The following is an 18924-nucleotide window of genomic DNA, read 5'->3' as shown; positions in this document are numbered from 1 at the left end:
AATAGTTCTGCTTTAAGATTCTTTTTCGTTTGAACTATAACAGGTGACAGTCCTATGACAAGTTTATTCATTACCTATTTTTGGAAGAACAGATATCTCTGGCATGTAGTAACTGATTTCGAAACGGGTTGTGTGAAACATTTTTATAATCACTAAAGGTTTTCTAAGTGACTTACATCGTGTTTTCAAGTACAATTAATTAATATTTCTTGTTGGATGCAAAACCCACAATACCTGTGGGAAAGAATTCTAGTTGAGAAGCCAAACCAATCATTTTTAAATTGGATTTTTATTCTCATTGCCATGGCTAAGGGAGTCAGCAAAATTATATAAACATTTTAGATAAGATCATAGCTTAAGAAATATGCATTAGACTTCTTCAGCTGGGATTATTTTTGGTTGTTTTCTCTATAGCAGTAATCTGCCATTTTTACTGTAAAAGCTCTCTAACTTTTTTTTTTTTTTTTTAATCATCATCTTGAAATCTAATCCTTTATTTTCAACTTATTTAAAAAATTCAGGTACTACACCTTCCCATTTTTTCCTTGACAGTTTTTGTGGGTTTACAATCAGATTTTCCCATTTAAAAAAAATCCTCTCCATTGATGCTGTGTATGAGACCTACACACACAAAAGGAGAAACTGGCTAACTGAGTGATTATACAGGGGAAACCGTGAAAAGGACTATTCATAAACTGCTGTCACATGAAAGAAACAAACATGTTGCAACAACGACAAACCTGAAAATAAGGTGGTTTTCTTCCTCCTGCCCCTAGTTCACTTTCAAGTTTAATAGTTTTAGGTATTATAACAGTTTTGGGAAGGGTGAGGGGAAATTCAGACAGAAGCATGACTTTTAAATTGACTATGATAGACAGTGCATGAAATGGAACAGATTTTATAATTACTCACATGAGAATTGTGTTTTGTTTGTTTTTTGTTTTGTTTTGTTTTTTTCGATGTGTCTAAATATCAGCTTTTTTTTTTTTTTTTTTTTTTTTGAGGGTGATGGGAAAATGTTGTCTACATTCATTCTATCCTGAGTCCTTTTCATATCACACCAAAAGCTAAAGTATTTAAGCAAAGTCTCTACTCTTGCACAGTTCTGGAAGAATGGAGCAAAGGACACTATTTGTCACCCTTGAGGCTGAGATGGATAACCATAAAATCTTTCCTTCTCAAGGGCTATCTGTGTTTCACACATAACTGAATGACAGGTCTCCTATGCTCTAATTGAACCTTAACTGAAAGAAATAAGGCTTTCTACTTATTTCCCTTATATAAAAAGCTTTTAAAATTACAACAATACAAGAACAAAGACCTGTACAACAAGTAGGAGGCAAAGTCACAGAAGCCCTGTGTGGTGGTGTGCTTGGGCTCCAGATTCCTTTAACAAAACAGAACTTATTTAGTGCTGAAATGCTTCCTGGAACAGGTGGGGGTTTGGTGATAAAGGTGTGCTCTTGACGTGCATTGTTTAGGGGAGCCTTCAAAGCCTAAGGGACAGCATAAGAAAAGATACAAAGTCATGAGTAATGGGAGTAAAAGAGAAGCCAGGTTATCAAAAAACAGACTTAGCAAAGTTGCCTTCATTGAGGATGGTGAATATGCAAGGTTTTAAGTTTTAAAACAAAACCATCTTGGAAATGCAAGTTTCTTTAAAAATGAACATTTGGGGTCTCTTTAATGCTTGGATGACTCAGAAATGACTATTGAATTACATAAGGCTTTCTTAAAATATTTATTATTTTATTTGAAGTCTTTTATGCTTATTTCTTATGTTTTTCGTAAGTTATGTGTGTCTGAAAATAGGAGTCCTGATTCTTATTTACCTTTGGACTGCTCCAACAGCATAAAGGGTCCTTACGGTCAGCAGAAATTACGTTTACAACCACACCAATGTTTCTTTACACTGCCAGAGCAGTACAAAGTTTTGCACATGTATAAAAAAAGAGTGCTTTCTCAACAATATAGCACCATTTGCTGCCGGGCTATAATTTTGAGAGTGGTTATTTTTAGTCTTACCTCCACCCCATAAATTAATCATATGTATCTCATAATGTAAGGAGATTTGATTGAAGCCTTGTCAAGGTTTTCTCCAAAAGTTATTTATTTGCCTTTTTGGTATACTGTAGTTGCAACAGATTTACACACTATTATTATTAAAGTATATTAGCAATGGCTAATATACTGTAACTAGCACAAGTGGCTCACTCCTAGCTCTGATAAAACAGAAACCAGTAGTACCCTTTTATAAACATTCTCCAGTAAAAGATGTCAGAGTCTAAAATTAGGCATGAAATACCATCATTACAGGTTCTTCTCTCTGTAGGGCTTACCCTTTCCAGTTTACCTTAATTTCTCAGATAGAAGCACTTCCCATTATTGGTCATATAAATAAACAGATAGACTTACTTGAACATAGTCTATTTGAAGAAGCTTAAATAGCTTCACATATCTGTGTCTCCTGAATTGATTCCCCTCCCCCCATTTGTTCATCTTGGAGGGAGAAGGGGGCAGGGGATAGTAATAATTATTTGAACAAAGGTAGATGGAGTGAAACACTTTTAAATTCTGAACAGCAATGTCATTTTGATGTGCTGTTTTGCTTTGTTGTCTTTTCATTTAAAGGCGTGTTTAATCTTCACTGATGATAAAGATTTAAAAAAAAACCCTCTTAAATCAGTCTTCAGACAGTTGTTAGAAAAGCTCATGTTTAGAAAGGGGGAGGGAAATTACTGGCAGCCTGGGGTCAAGGGAAAGTAACTGATCTGCCAACAGCAGTCACTTGGTGGAAAGATTTGGCTGGCCAGATCCTCAGCTGGTAGAAATTGATGTAGCTTCATTGGAGTCAGTTGATGAAGTGTTTAGGAAGTGGCTGTCCTGAACCTCTCGTACTGGCCTCTTCCCAAGCGACTTTATCTCCACTGAAATATTTTAACTGCTGGGCGTGTTTAACTACGCATCTAAACCAAAAAAAAAAACAAAAAACCTTTTTGTCTGATAGCTTTCTAACTTTCTAGTGATTTCTGGTGCGGATTTCATGGTCATGCCAACAGCTAGAAATGTTGTTTTAAGATGAGCAAAAACTGTGTGAGGCTGTCTCTAAATTTCACAAGTGATATGTGATATAAATTAAAGAAAACTTTCATAAACTTCCCAGATGTAAAGTTCCCAGAGATATGCTTTCTTTGTTTGTTTCATTTGTGAAATTACTTGTATTTGCTTAGCCCTGATGAAACAAAAATTGGTGGAGGGGGAGTGTTAAGTGAGATGCTGCGATGGCTTTGTATTTCACTTTACAGCTAGTGCTCATGATAAAGATACTTACTAAATGCATGCGTTGGAAAGGATCATATTTCTGTTGGGGCTTATCAACAGCTGTAAAAATAACTCCTGTTTAGTGTTCAGTGTGGCATCATAAACATGAGGGTGTCTCGCTTTCCTCTGAAAGCAGAAAGATTGAAAACAGGCAGCAGTGTAACAAATGTCATTCTGTTTTTGTTTCTTTTTAGTTTTAATTAGACTAGAAGCTATAAATAATTATGCGAAAAACCTCAGCCATGAAGAATAACTTCTTAAGTTTAATTGTTATTAACGGAAAGGTTTAGGACAAGCAGCTGTTACCTGGAGATGCACTCCATAAGAAGTTTTTTTTAAATCCAAATCTGTTTAAATATTAGAAATGTGAATTAATCACAAGCATCATCAATAAAATGGAAATTAAAAATCCTTTTAAAAACAGTGTGCTTGTTAAAAGGAATCTGATTGCATTCCTCGTAATTTAAATATTCTATTTATCCATAGAACAAATACAGCATAGGTAGAAACAGTGCCAACTGCCACGCCAACATGCCTCAAACCTAATCTAGTGGGACCACTTGTAGGAGCTAAATACACCAAAATAATTGGTTTTAGTTCACACATTCTTGTTGTTATGGTGGAAGTCTTTGTGTGGATGCTCTTGTTTCGGATTAAGAAGGTACTATATCAATTTGGCTTAAATTGGTTTATATTTAAATCAAAATAGGATTCTCTTACGGTTAAGTAAGAGTGTCCACAGGCAGACTTGCACTGAAATAACAAAAGGCGTTACACTAAAATAACATAGTTATTTTTTAATTATGTTAGCATGGAGACAAACCATAGGAGTGAGAGTCCATGGAGTTCAGCTTTCAAGTTCATACCATCCTTTGGCAGTCTCAGAAGGTCGTTTTTGTGAGGTGGCCACTTCTCTGCTTGGGAGCAGATATCCTCAGACTCAGTTCAGAAAGACCAGTGATTCTCAGCTCATACTTCTGAGCTCTTATGGGTGGTCTGTAGAGAGCTAGCTGGCTCTGTGGAGTTGGTACTCCTTGTTTCCAGCTACTAAATTACATTAAAAGACAGCTGAAATACATTAAATTACTTACCTGATATTACTCTTACAAGTCAACAATTTATGCAGTTGCCACTATAATATCATGCAGTCAGTACTGGAAGGGGAGGCAGTCTATACAATTGAAAGGGAAGTAGACCCCAAGAAAATCTGTTAAGATTCGGTGCATACTATGAAAAACTTTGAGAACCCCAATATAGTCTACTGAGCAGCAATTGGATGGTAGCAATTGGATGATCTCTTCCAACCTGAGGCTTAGATTTGAACCTGCCATCAAAAGTTTGAGAGGCTTTATCTCCCATTACCAATGGCCTGGCTCATCTAGCTTCTCATGAACATTTTGCCAATCAGTGTAACCTGATTTCTTTTGTCAGAAAATTCCAAAGTCAAGGGTGGCACTCAATGCTCAGATTCTATCCTTGTAGATAGTAGCATAGCTAAAGCTGCCAAATGTGACACATTTTGCATGACACTGCCTCATTTAGCTGCCCTGTCATGCATTCCCACATCTCAGTAGAATCCCTATGTTATGTGGCTGAGCTGTGGGAAGGCAGCAAGCATTTGCCAGTGGTTCTGCCTTTCTGCCCCCATCAAATGGGGCAGATGTGGCATCTGCTGAGTGGGCAGCCCCTTGAATCTCCCTCCTGCTGTTCCCCCAACTGCAATTCAGCAAGGAAGGAGCAGATGGGAGGAGCAGGCTGCTGCACTAGGTGAGAGCAGGTGCAGCAGCAGGGACCACCCAACTGGTGAGAGAAGAAGATGAGGGAGCTCAATACTGGTCCCCATTGACCACTCCAGAATGCCATGTCAGCTCTTCCACTACTCCCTAGACAACCCCAACTTCCTCCCGTACAGCACCCCAGCATATTAGATCTCCCCCCATCCCAGCAAGCTCTGCAGCCTTCCGGCAGATGCCAGATACACCAGCACACCACCACCACAGCTGCAGCTCTGCCTGCCAAGTTTTCTGCAGCACCATGCCCTACCCATGGCCAATGCTTGGGGCCAGGTGTGTTCTTTGTAAGTTGAAACGTATGGTTGTATGCACATCAGCTCATTAAATGATTTTCATCAAGTGTCACATGTGGAGCTGCACAGAACTTGGCATTTGTGAATAGCACAAAGTTGAAATGGAGGGCTTGATCTTATTCCTTAGTCAGTGGAGGCAGTTGGCATCTGAAAAGTAAGTAAGTCGAACAGATACAAAGGTATGCTCAAAGCCAGTTTGCAGGAGCTGGGAAAGCTCATAATGTATATGACACACGACAAGTTAGAACCTTTGAAGTACTTAGCTATGGGAGCTGGAGGGGAAGGATGTGTACATTTTATCACTAGAGACCCATGAATTTTTTTAAATTTTTTTATAATTTTGCATTTTATTTTTTGTGAATTTCTTACTTCATTTTATACAACTCTCCTTCTCTCCCCCCTTCCCCCCCCCCCCCCCAATCCCCAGTGGCTCGGGTCATGCCCCACAGGATGGGAGGGGGCAGGTCCTGAGCAGTGCTGCAATTCCCTGTGCCAGGTCGCAACGCCACTCGCTCAAATTTGGCGCGGCCGCCCTCCTGTCATCATGAGGGGGTGACCAGGCCAGACCTGAGCAGCACTGTAACCCCATGCACCACATTGCAATGCCCAGAACAGGGAGCCAGGACCAGTTCGGGGGTGTGGGAGCTACTGCTGCAGGGTGAATTTTTCCATCATATGTCATTTTAATCATTGTTTTTTGTTTTGTTTCATGTTATTTCACATTTGCAAAAACCACAGGGCTCTACTGGCCACTAATGAGATATTTATTCTCTTGGGTGGGTTTCTCATAGTGTGTGACCGTATGGTATGTGCTGTAATACTCCTTCACAGTGAAGTGTATGGCTTCATACAAAAGCCACTGCCTTGTGGTTTCTGTGCTCCTGATGGGTTGAATCAGCACCCTCAGTTTAAGGATGAGATACACTGCAATTGGGGGTAACAGATTTAGCAGAGTCATGGGAGCCACAAATGGTTCTTTAGCCTGTTTGCAGCTTGGGGGCAGATTTGGATCTGATAGTCACTGGCAGCAGGGAAATGCCCCGTCTCCTGAATTTCCCTCCAGGATCTTTCTGCCTCCATAACAGCTGGCAGCTTGGCGAGGCCTCTCTGCTGCAGAGCTTTTCTGAGGGAAATTCCAAACAATTTCCAATTTCTGACTAACAGCTCAGCTCTATAATCTGTTTGTCTGATACCCAGCTCTGTCCCAGGGCTGCATTTGATTTTAGGGGCAATTGTCCCCTCAGCTGTGCTTCCCCCTCTGAGGTGTTTGCAGCAGGTGGTGCCCCTGTAGGCTTCAGAGAAAGTTAGGCTGAAAAAACCAGGGGCAAAAGGAAGGGTCTATATCTCCTGTTCCAAGCCCTTATTGAGTGTTTTGTTGGAGAGCTTGGCTGGCTCTCTGAGCAGAATACAGTTCCACCCCTCTGCCCAGTTCAGGCAGGGTTGACTCAGCTCCTCTCCCCCACTCTCACCCCCCAGGAAGAAAATAAGTCAGGCAGGATTGGAAAAATTGACGCCTGGGCCACTGGCTTCAGTGTTTTCATAACCCTGGTCTGTATCACAAATTAATGTCGGTATAACTACTTCACTCAGGGACCTGGAAAATCCGACCTAACGGTCGGAGTAAATATTGCTATGTCGACAGGAGGGCTTCTCTTGCCAACATAGCTACTGCCTCTCGGGGAGGTGGACTACCTATGCCAATGGGACAAGCTGTCCTGTCAGCACAGGTAACATCTTCAGAAAGTGTAGACTGGCCCTTAGGAGAGGAAACTTTCATTCCTGGATGTAGATTGTTGTTTCTATTTTTTATTTTTTAAGGTTCCTGCCAAATGTCATCTTCTTGGTTCCAGTGCATTATTCATTCATCTTAAGAATTCTTCATGGTTTGTCTTCTGTATTAAAATGTTGTGATATTGTAACGTCCACGATTATTTAATATCCTCTCTATCCATCTTTTTTCTTACTCCACTGAATAGCATGCGCCATTTTTCAGTCCATTAGCCTTACCTAGCCAAATTACTTTGATTTATTTTGTTCCTCTACTCTGTATTTTCTGCTGTGTTCTTTCCCACCAGGCTATACAGCATCATCCTATTATTCATAGTTAGGTATGTACAGTGCAAAAGAAACAGTGAGTTGCATGCTGGCCATTTTGTCACTTCTCACCTATTTCACCACTTCATCCACCAAACTCTTGATATTTGTACTCCTTTAATAATACTCTCTGGTTTGTATTCCCAAGGACAATTTGAATGTGTTATAATGGTTTCCTCTTAATTTTTTTTAACCTTGCAAGTCAGTCAGTTCTGTGGTCAAGTGTAAATGCTTTTTCTGAAATCCAGATAAATTGTGTGTGTTGTTTTGTACTGAAAGAATTTAAGCGAATTTGTCAGGCATGATCTTTCTTTTCTGAATCTGTGCTAGCTGTCCCTTACTAGATTATACATTTTAAAAATGTCAGTAGTCTCTTTCCATATCAGTGATTTCAATACTCCAAAAATGTTTAGTGTTAGTACAAAGAAAATCTTAGACTGGCCAAAGAACCCTCTTTTGCCTAACATATGATGTGTGGAAGTAACTCTTCTTTCAATTGGTGAAAAATGTTGTTAATACAAATGTAATAATGCAGTTGTGGCTAAATGATGGAACAACTGTGGGCCAACCCAAGAATAGCCACAGTAAAGATAAATAAAACATGATATTTTGAAACACAAATATTCCTAAATATGTTACCATGGATTTTTAAAATGCTGCAGTCTGCCACTCATGTTTACAATTTTGCTTTTAGGACCCAAACTCTAGTTGACGTCAGTGATTCAGGGTCAAGCCCATGTAGGGCTGCATTTTGGGAGGGGGGTGAGGTATTCTTGTTTAAATACTCATGGTGTCATGGAGCCTCCAGGGATCTAGTACTAACCTAGTCCATAGTGAGCGATCATTAAATCTTTACCATAAGCTTTATCTGTTTCTCCAGCTGCTAGAGCAGCCACAGTATCTGAAATTTTGAGATGTAGTTCTTACAGGAATTATTTGTCAGCTTCTGTTAGCTCCGATTGGCTGCTCAGTCTTTTGGGGAACTACTGAAGCATTAAATTCATTGAAGCCCATGACGCTGGTCAGTGTTGTTTGTCACAAGCTTCCTTCTCCTGCCCACCAGTTACTGTGCTTGCTTTCTTGTGTGAATATCTAGTTCTAGTATTTTTTTTTATTTCTTAATTTGTCATTTATCTTGCTTATTAGTGTCCTTCCTGTTTGCCTGTGTAGCTTATCATATTCCTTTCATAATGTTTTCAATGACGATTACTCATTTGAATAAGTATCATTCAGAATGAGTAGAGGGAGCAGAATCATACTCTTAATAAGATGTTGGTCTCATTTTGGTACATATTTTCTAGAATTGTCAATCAAGTCAGGGACAAACCATTTCACATACCCTATGGATGATGCTAACAATGGCCTTTCTCTATTTTTGCAGTAAACAACAATTAAATTACAGGGAAAAGGCTACAGTTCAGCTGGCCCCAGATATGTTTCCTTATAAAACAAAAGCATAGAAATAACTACATGTGACTTACAAGTTTTCTCAAATAGTTCCCAGCACTAACAGTACTTCAAACATCTTTCCTCTGTGTTGTCCTAGGTTTTCTACCCCAGCAAAGATGGTGCCAAGATCCCAATGTTTATTATCCACAAGAAGGGAATTAAATTGGATGGCTCTCATCCTGCTTTCTTGTATGGCTATGGGGGTTTCAACATATCTATTACTCCAGTCTACAGGTAAGCAGGACATTTTTGACAGCTAATGTTCCAAGCACCTTCCTCTAAAGCATCTGCTCCTGGCCACTGTTACAGACAGGATTTTGAGATAGATGTACCTTGGGTCTGATTCAGTATGGCAATTCTTGTGTTTTCTTTTGTGCCTTTGTAAACATGACAAATTAGCTCATGATCCTAGGGGGAAAAATTACAGGATGTGTTCAGTCTGTGTTTTTCCTTAATTACATTTGCAGCTCTTCACTTCCTTTAAACTAATGCTGTACCAGCTACTGAAAAAGCTTTTCCTAACCCTGAGTCCATAAGTGGATGCACCTGATCCTAGAAGCTTGCCAATCGGAACATTACTTATCATTCAAAAAATAAAATATGATCAATGTAACATAATAAAAGTACAAACTAGCCTTTTAATAAAATATGGCAAGATCTTCTGTGTGTAGGAAGGCAAGAACTGCAGGCACAAGCTACCGGTACAAATTCTCTCTCACTAACAATCTCCATAGCTTCCTTAAACAATTCTGGTACGCTATTTTTGGCTGAGAGTTCAGCTAATCTTTGGAATCTTTAAAAACATCCAGGAAATGCTGTTCACTTGAATCTGTTCTAAATGAAATAAAATTAACATAATAAAGAAAATCTCAGCCTAGCATTAACTGCCTTATTTAAAAAAAAAAAAAAGAGTGAGAGAGCACAAGAGGCCCTGCTAGGAACGCAATAGTGCACCTTGCAATCTTCAGTGTATTCTTGCAACACCCCTGTGAGATAGAGAAGTGAGACAGAGGGCGACAAATGACTTGCTCAGGATCGCACAGGAAGTCTTGTGCGGAGCAGGGAGTTAAACCCAAAGTCTCCCAAGTCCCAAGCTTGTACCCTAACCATTGGAGAATGGTCTCATTTCCTCGCTGGTTTCCTCATTACACTCAATGGAATTGCTTATAGGCTTAAAATAAAGTATGTGTTTAAGCCCTTTGCTGAACTGGGACTTTAGAACGTATCCTTTCTGCTCAAATATCTGTATGGGGAGAACAGAGAATAAAAGGGAGTGTGTAGGATGGTTTCTTTTCATGCAAATCAGTGCATCAGAGATCAAAAGTGATAAGTTTAAAACAGGACTTTCAGTCCATTCTATAGTTCACGGGCCACAAACAGCAGCCTGCTTGACGACCCATTCAGTAATCTTTTTAAAAGGGAAACAATGTTTACTTCACCAGCAAGTGAACTTCTATTGTAGGCTTGACAAGATATGACACTGGGATTATTTTACAGCTTCAGTACAAAGCAAGTACTGCTAGATACAATCTCTTAGAAAAAAAAATAAATGGGAAGTATAGGATGAAGGAAGATTCTTCAGACAGTAGTTTTGCATCTTGCCACAAAAAGAATCTATTATTATTAATCGTCCTATTAAATGTACGTGCAATATTAAGACCTACAGCAATTTGCTATATGCTATCATTCTTGCATTCACGTTGGCAAATCTCATGAAATCCTTTGCAAACCTCATTCTTTTATGGTTATTGTGATTATATTTTCAGATAGCAATTACAATTTCTGGTCCTTCATACCAAGTACATTGTATAACAGTGGACCTCTCTTGATGTATCATGATGTTATCTGAATGCTCTTTTCAGCTGTCTTCCAGAAGCTACATTTTTAATTTCCTGTGGTTTGTGTAAAACAGAATTACATACTCTAAATAGTTTTTTAAAATATTTATTTAAATAAGGTTCAACCACTGATTTATTAGTTCCTAGTAGGATGTGATGCACTGTGATATATTGGAGAGAGGCAGAGGGGTTAAAAGCAAATGCTGGATATATTTGATTTAGAGTCTCACAAAGTATAATAAGAATGCCTGCCCAATGCTACCTGAAAGGGGGTTCCAGGGAGGATGGGGCTAGGCTGTTCTCGGTGGTGGCAGATGACAGAACAAGGAGCAACGGTCTTAAGTTGCAGGGGGGAGGTCTAGGTTGGACATTAGGAAAAAGTTTTTCACTAGGAGGGTGGATAAGCACTGGAATGGGTTACCTAGGGAGGTGGTGGAATCTCCATCTTTAGAGGTTTTTAAGCTGAGGCTTGACAAAGCCCTGGCTGGGATGATATAGCTGAGGTTAGTCCTGCTTTGAGCAGGGGGTTGGACTAGATGACCTCCTGAGGTCCCTTCCAACTCTAATATTCTATGATTCTATAATGCGCTAGGCATTCTTGACAATCTTTTAATACACTAAATAGACACATCAATTCCCCAAGATCAAATAAAATACCCAGTGACAATGTTAATATAAAAGAAATTCATTGACCCCCATGCAGTCACCAACAGAGTCTCACAACACCACCACCGCCCTTCCCAATACCCAGCTCCTCATAGGCAAAGGAGAAAAGGTGAGGCCTTATAATGCACCCTGAAAACTAATAAACTCTGGCTATTACAGAGTTGGGAAGGAAGTGAGTTCCAAAGGACATGGAGAATGCCGTCCTTGCCAGGCACCCACTTTCTTATACTGATGGAGATTCAATTTAGGTGCCTCCGCTGACCACAACTGTGGCCACATGTCATGCAGAGAAAACAGTTTTAGGTTCCAGGCCACTTACAGATTTTCTAGAGAGAGACAGTTATTGATAGATGAATAGGTCATTATGGTAGGTACCACCCTGCAAATATCTCCTTCCTCCTCAAATAAAAATATATCACTGACTTCAGCTTGTGATGTAAAGTATGTAAATGTTTTCACAGAGAACCCAATTCACAAGACCTCATAATATTTATTATTTCAGTGGCGTACAGTAGGTCTCTGGCGCCCGGGGGCCATACTTACATTGCCCCCCCCCCCCCAGTTGGCGGCAGCGTTCCACTCTCCCCCCACTTGGGGGTGGCGGGGGTTGCCTGATGGTGGGGGGGCATGATGGACTCTGGTCCCTGTGGCTCCCTCCTTGCACCCAGCTCAGGGGCGGAAGGGCCAGGAGTATGCCCTGGCTGCCTGCGATAGGGGGTGGCCGGTGCCCCCCTCCAGGCCAGTACCCGGGGGCTTGGCTCTCCCTCGCCCCCCTTAGGTACACCACTGTATTATTTACATTGTGGTAGTGATTAAGAACACCAGTCAAGGACCAGAGACCTGTTGTACTAGGGGTTGTACAGACAATAACAAAGGAGAGTTTACAGTTTTAGTGTCAGGACACAACAGGTGGATGAGAAATACAAACAGGCTAGGTTGGGAGAGTGAAATTACACTAGAACAATTTAGCAGAAAAACAGAACTCTCCGCTCACTTGGCTACAATAGGTTGGAGATTCTAGTAATGTCTAGCTCTTGCCTAAGATATATACTGAAATAAAACTAAATGTAATGAAATATTCATCATAGTTAGCTTTTTTATTATTTCTGGTCTGTAATGAATTACAATCATTTCGTCTAGAAACAGAGGGGGGCTTTTTGTTAGGATAAATACTCTAGATTTTTATTTGATCTCCGTGCTCCTGGTTTAGCGATGGCCTGGCACTTTGGCCTGGTGCTTTGGGCAGTAGCTACATTGTGTATGTTAGCATTGTATTTTGTTACCGCAATCTTTTTAATATGTATCATAGCCAAAAAGGGAACTGCAGCTGTTACTATGGTGGTTGTTTACTACAGTTTAAGGAAACTACAGCAGCACAAGAAGAGTTTAGGTCAGTAGATTCTGAAGTAAATACAAATACATTAACAGCAGACCAATGTAATTAACCCACTTAGAGTAGTACATTATTTTTTGATATATGCATGCATTTTTTATTTCTCTCTTTCTCTGGACTGAGCAGCTGGATTTAGAACCAATTCAAGCAGAATACCTGCTGTAACACTTTCTGTAATTATACAGCCTTCATAGTCTGAATAACAATGCCAAAACAAAAAGTTGGGGGGAAATTGATGGTATTCAGTGTGGACTTGGCAACGCTTGTGTGAAAATACTCTGTAAAACCCACCAATAATGTCTCAGATTCTGCACACACCCTCGGTAGCAGCCACCATGTTTTGCTCCATTGTTCTGTATGTGCCTGTGTAGGTGCAGTAGAACTGCTTTCTAATGTATACTGACATGTTGATTGTGAAGTAAACCATAAATCTAAATTGCAGTTCCTGTTACAGGGCCAAATTCTGTGAGGCCCTTAAGTAAGAGCATAGTGCGGAGGAAGGCATACTGAGCCCCTCTCCACTTTCAGAGCACTCACAAGGCAGAGGCAAAAGAGCAGCCACTGTGTTCTGTGAAGCACAAGAGCTGCTCCTGTCCTCCTACCTCTAAGGCACACAGCCACAAAGGAGGTGGGGAGAAGGCAAGTCCATGGCTTTTTCCTCCTTTCTCCCAACACATTGGGCAGTCGCACAGGAGAGAGAGTAAGTTATATAAGAATATAGTCTCAGTCATGCAGAGTCTGTGCATCCAAGATTTCTGGGAAGCATTCTCCCACAATTTCTCCCCTAATGCATATCCACTTACAGTGAAGTTGTTCTGTGCACAGGGGATAAAATGTTCAAAGTTTCTAACTTAGGAGCCTTTGTGTCAATGAAAGTCAACAGGACTGAGCCTTTGTATACCACGAGGAATTGACAGAAAAACTAATACTAAGAAATTTAGACACTTGAAAATCTTCATCACAGTGACTACTCCGTTAAAGGATCCCAGTGTTTATATACTTCTGGCCTGGGAATTCCCAAGCTGGATTTTTGTTGTACAAAAAACGCACTTATAGTGAAGTATTCAGAAATTGTTTGGGAAGTAGGGTTTTTCGGGGGGGGCGGTATCTTGTTTTTTGTTTTGGTTTTTTGCTTTTGGTATTTTTAATATGCTATGAATAACGTATATTGAGGTAGTGATCCTATGCCCAATCAGCTATACCTGTCACAGGCTGTTTTTGGGTGCTAAGTGACCAATCAAGTAGATTTGGACATAAAGACTTCCCTTTTGATTTTGTTTGGGATATGAGGAATAAAAAGAAGTACAATAAAGTATGGGAGTTCTTTCTGTGACTATAATCCACCAAAAATTGATTGCAAAATCACAGTTGCTTGGGGCAACCTAATCTCAGGCTACTCCACATTAACTATCTCAACCTCTAGAAATTAGGTACTCTGCAGTTTGGCAGAACAGTGCAGTTTATGTCTGGAATGTAAATCTAGTCTCTGACCAGGACATCAGAGAGACTTAAGCCTTGAATATTGATTTGCCAAAAGCAAAGAGAATTCACATTGTCCTGGGTGAGCTGATGGCTGTAGATAACTAGCCTGTTGTGGAGGATTTATCCTTTGGGTGGATGATGAAACTACAGGAACCTCTTCTCAGCTCTCCTTCTACGAGTTTTTTGGCTAAAACGTTTACCCCTCATATGTACTGTGCATGAGAAGTCACCAGCAGGGTGTTAATTGCCTTAAGAGCTATGAAGATACTACTGTTTTTTGTAACTACGGATATATGGACACATGTAACACTACAGTCTTTTCTGGGATTAACAAAATTATGTGGTAGGTGAGTTCATAAGAATAATTGTGCTTTTCTAGGAAGCATTTGACAGCAAACACATGGGAAATGACTTCGGAAATATTTCTGAATGAGCATCATAAGTGGCATCAGGGCTTAAAGACATAAAGACCCAACCCTTATTTATGTGAGTTAATAAGACTGATTAATATAGGTAAGGACTACTTGCTTGAACAAAAGTTTAAAGTAGATACATAGTTTAAACCAGCTAGGGGGAAAAATCTGGTTGGGATTAATTCCCATGTTTTACTATTCTCCTCAATTGATGGCAGGCCTGCTTCACTTCCTGCTTGTCAAATATAATGTAAGTGACTTTTAATTTAATCTTTTTTTAAAAGATATTAATGACTCTAGCATCTTAGTAATTTAATGTTGTTATTTTTATATTATTACATTAGCTTTCATCCAACCTCAAATAGTACCAGAGAGGTCAGCTACTGAAATTTAGATTTTAATGTTCTTTTATATTGAACAATGTAAGTCAACAAAACAGTCATGTTGTCAAGAACTCAAATGCATAACATAGATCTGCTGGCCACTGTCTGTGAGCAGGTCTACAGGAGGAAGATTGGAGTAGCTATGTTTTCTTTACATAGACCCATAGTAGTATCCCCCTGGAACACTACTGAAACAAGTCTGACTATTCAGGCGTGGCAAAAGAGGGAGAATTTAACCCTTTATGTTGTCACATATGTTATGCCAGACTCTCTCCTGCGTCTAAGATTCATACTGCATGGGGGAAGGGTAGACACTGGGGTCAAGAAAAGAAAAGTAATCTACTAGCTTCCTGTTTTTATTCTTCAGAGTCTCAAGACTTATTTTTGTGAGGCATCTGGGTGGTGTTCTAGCTGTGGCTAACATCAGAGGAGGTGGCGAATATGGCGAGACCTGGCACAAAGGTAAAACGTTCTGAGTACAAGAACAAAACAGTGGTCTTAGCAGTGATACTGATGAAGGCTATGTCTACATTGTCCAATTAACCCACATTATTGTCACCTGGGTTTAGCCTTGCCTGGGTGTGAGTGTCCCTATAGCAAAGCCATACTTGTGTTACTGTGTCTCAAAGTTTCCGCACCTGCCCATGTGTGCCTAGGGGCATATCACTGGGTTCTCTGGGCAAGGATGCCTAGGATTCTTTCCCAGTCAGTTGTGTCAAGTGCGGGAGAACTTGTCTGCCCTTCAGGGGAGAATGTGGGAAGGCATTGGAGAGCGACCCACACGAGGGATAAGCCTGTCTTCTCTGCAAATTGAGCAGTTTGGAGAGCCCATGTTCTAACCCACTGTAGCTGGATAAGCTAGCCTTGGCTTAAAGCACCTTCCAGGTCACAGGCTTTTCTGTATGGATGGGAGCAAATTTGAAGCTAAAACTCTGGTACAAATCCAGATTAACTGTGCAGTGTGGATATATCCAAAAATTGTTTGTCATCTTTGTCCTCTCACCCTTTATTTAGCAGATAGTTATGAAATTTGGAATTTTTGTCAAACAATCAAACATACTTATTACACCTGTAGCTCCCTCATTATTTGAGCTTTGCACTAGATTGTTTTGGTTGTTGTGTCCCACTTACAAATATTATTTGTAAAGCAATTTTGCTCATTATTGCTCTTTCATCTCTTTCTACTGTAACACTTTGGTTTGGGGCATTTCCTTGTAATTGACTTAAAGATGTAATGGTTTCATAAAAAGAAATAGCATATGCTCATGCATGCTCCTGATCAAAGGTTGCATAAAGCTTTGTAAATGCATACCACCCCCATCTGACCTGGATGATCCTCACCTCGGTAATTAATTTGTATTTACCTCAGTAATTTGTATTTGGTCATTAGTTTTTAATGAGATTTTATCTTGCTATGAAAATGCTTCATTTTTAGTCATTCCTATTTCCTGTTTAATTTAATTTCAGCTCGAGTCCATTATCTCAATTGCATAATTAGGTCTGTATCTGTTCATTGTTATTTTCAGAGGCAACTAGTACAGATGTCTGTTTGCGTAGCTTTAACTTCATGGATAGGATCCTGACCTTAGTCCAGACCAGAATTATTCAGTATTCAGAGTAAAGCACAGGATTTCTCTTCAATTCTATTTCTCCTCCACTGTTACAATTTTGGGAGTTAGTTAATATAAAAATATCCAACATTCCCAGGACACCTCTTGTGTGGTCTTTCTGTTGTGTGAATTATGTATTCTGCATTTTTAAGAATTTTTACATTTTAAGAAGTTATACAGTTCTGCAAAGGGATCTGTATAGCTGTAAAGTCTTTCCACAAGAATCCCTTTACAAGATTGGGACATAGCCTTTGCTGTAAGGATACGAGTACTTAATTCTCAATTCCCACCTAATTACAATTCCTACTTAGTATTTAATTACCGAGGTGAGGATCATCCAGGTCAGATGGGGGTGGTATGCATTTACAAAGCTTTATGCAACCTTTGATCAGGAGCCATTTAGTGTCATATCAAATTAACTTCTTAAATAGAAAAATATAAGTTGGAGTTTTGGTCAGCTGTGAATCTTTCTGTGAATATCATAATTTGGTAATTAATATTCTTTATTTCATATGAAAGGGTTGCAGAGCAAGATTGCCTCCCATATGGGTTTTGACATTAGAATGAGAATATTTCTTGTATACTAAATTTTCTCTTCCCCAATTTTTTAAAAAATTGTATGTTTATTTCCCCTTACATCTGAGCCTTGTTAAAATTTTGTTTTAAAAGTCTATAGTAGCTTCACTATAGTGGACTATAAAGACTATAGTGGCTTTTCAAAATGTGAGCTATCTTAATGAAATGCCAAATTAAGATCTGGCTCTGAAGTCATATTTCTATCATAGCTGTATGTCATCAGATTTGAAAAATAATAATAATAAAACCCAATAAATTACCAGTTGTGTATCTGATGTCCAGCAAACATTAGTGTTAGCTTATTTATTACGGCAGTAAGTTTGAAGATTTATTTTCTTAAAACACCATCAATGAGTTTAATTCTGCTAAAGTTCCATTAAGACATACCTCAGGTGGAACTGTGTGTGGTCATTTTGTGTAAACCTGGCAGCACAAAGCTTTTAGCTGGAATCTCAGTGGTAAGGAGCATTACCTGTTCGATCCTCAGCATGCATATGTATTATTCAGGATTTTTGAGAGCATTAGAGTTATTGGCAGAACCATCTTAAAATTTCTGTTTTTGAAGAATTTTTCATTTTCTTTCGTCTTTCTCAGCTGCATTAATTATTAAAATGTTCATGAAACTGGAATTCATTCTAAGCATTTCTGCATACACATCTTTCTGAGTAGGTGCTGTCATATGCATTTTATAGAATTAACTGATTTGTTTTCCTTGTGTGGTAGGTGGTATCTTGGCCAACAAACAAAATTGCTTTGATGACTTCCAGTGTGCAGCAGAATATCTTATCAAAGAGGGATATACATCTCCAAAGAAGCTGACTACTAATGGAGGTTCAAATGGGGGTCTCTTAGTGGGTAAGAACTATTTCTGTATTCATTGTAATGTGGCTATTAGTACATGGGGTTTTTCATAAGCTAAGCACAGGGAAAAGTTTGTAAGAGCCCCTGGTTTAAAAATAGGCGGCATGTCTGTGTGTTAATACAGACAAAGTAATTAAATTCCACTTCAGTCTCTGGTGGCATGGGATATTGACATTTTGTAGGCTTTGGAAAATGCCCACCGCTAAGAGCAACATGGACAATTGCTTCCCATAGTAATGCATGTTCTTCATGTGTGTTTCAACCAGAATGCTCAACAGAAACCAAGCAGGTGTGGAAATGGAGGGAGATGTCCACAAACAATCCTTTTTTCCTCCTCCTTTTTTTTTCCTCCTTATTTTATGTCCAATTGCTAACAAAATTTTTCATTAAAAATAAATTTGGGACACTTCAGCCAGATTTGCTAGCAGTTCTCTGTGGTAGCAGCCACGGATGGGGCATTTGACTATTGGATCTTGTAACGGGTTTGCGCAGAGCCCTCCTTTTGCCTGGGACCTATGCACCACGAACCAGTCAGAGACCTTGGCTTTGTGCTCCCAGCAGTGAGGTTTATTCACAGTTTGCTTGCCCACCGCCTTCTATTTACAGACAGGTCAGCTCAACAGCCTCAGGGACTTTGCAGCCTCAGCCAACCACAGAGAGGAGCTCGGCCTCCCCTCATCTGTGGCGTCTCCCTTTCCTTCTTCCCCCCCTGCACTTCCATCCTTGCCTTTTGTAGCCCCTGGCTGAGGAGG

The 18924-nt window shown here is 39.7% G+C and overlaps 1 protein-coding gene across 2 annotated transcripts in view; it reads left to right on the top strand.

Annotated features, from left to right (window-relative positions):
- PREP (prolyl endopeptidase) overlaps positions 1 to 18924 on the top strand; it is a 156972-nt gene that overhangs the window by 127253 nt on the left and 10795 nt on the right. For both annotated transcript variants that reach the window (XM_067546535.1, XM_067546536.1), the window contains 3 exons: positions 9048 to 9184; positions 15493 to 15587; positions 18035 to 18166. In XM_067546535.1, the coding sequence (XP_067402636.1) occupies positions 9048 to 9184; positions 15493 to 15587; positions 18035 to 18166 (364 nt within the window). The remainder of the gene's footprint in view (positions 1 to 9047; positions 9185 to 15492; positions 15588 to 18034; positions 18167 to 18924) is intronic.

This window comes from Emydura macquarii, unplaced genomic scaffold, assembly GCF_026122565.2.
Source record: "Emydura macquarii macquarii isolate MOO-44397 ecotype Brisbane River unplaced genomic scaffold, CSIRO-AGI_Emac_v2 contig_1146, whole genome shotgun sequence".
In the NCBI taxonomy this organism is placed as follows: Eukaryota; Metazoa; Chordata; order Testudines; family Chelidae; genus Emydura; species Emydura macquarii.
Note: the sequence above shows the minus strand (reverse complement) of the source record. Positions and strands in the feature narration are given on the sequence as shown.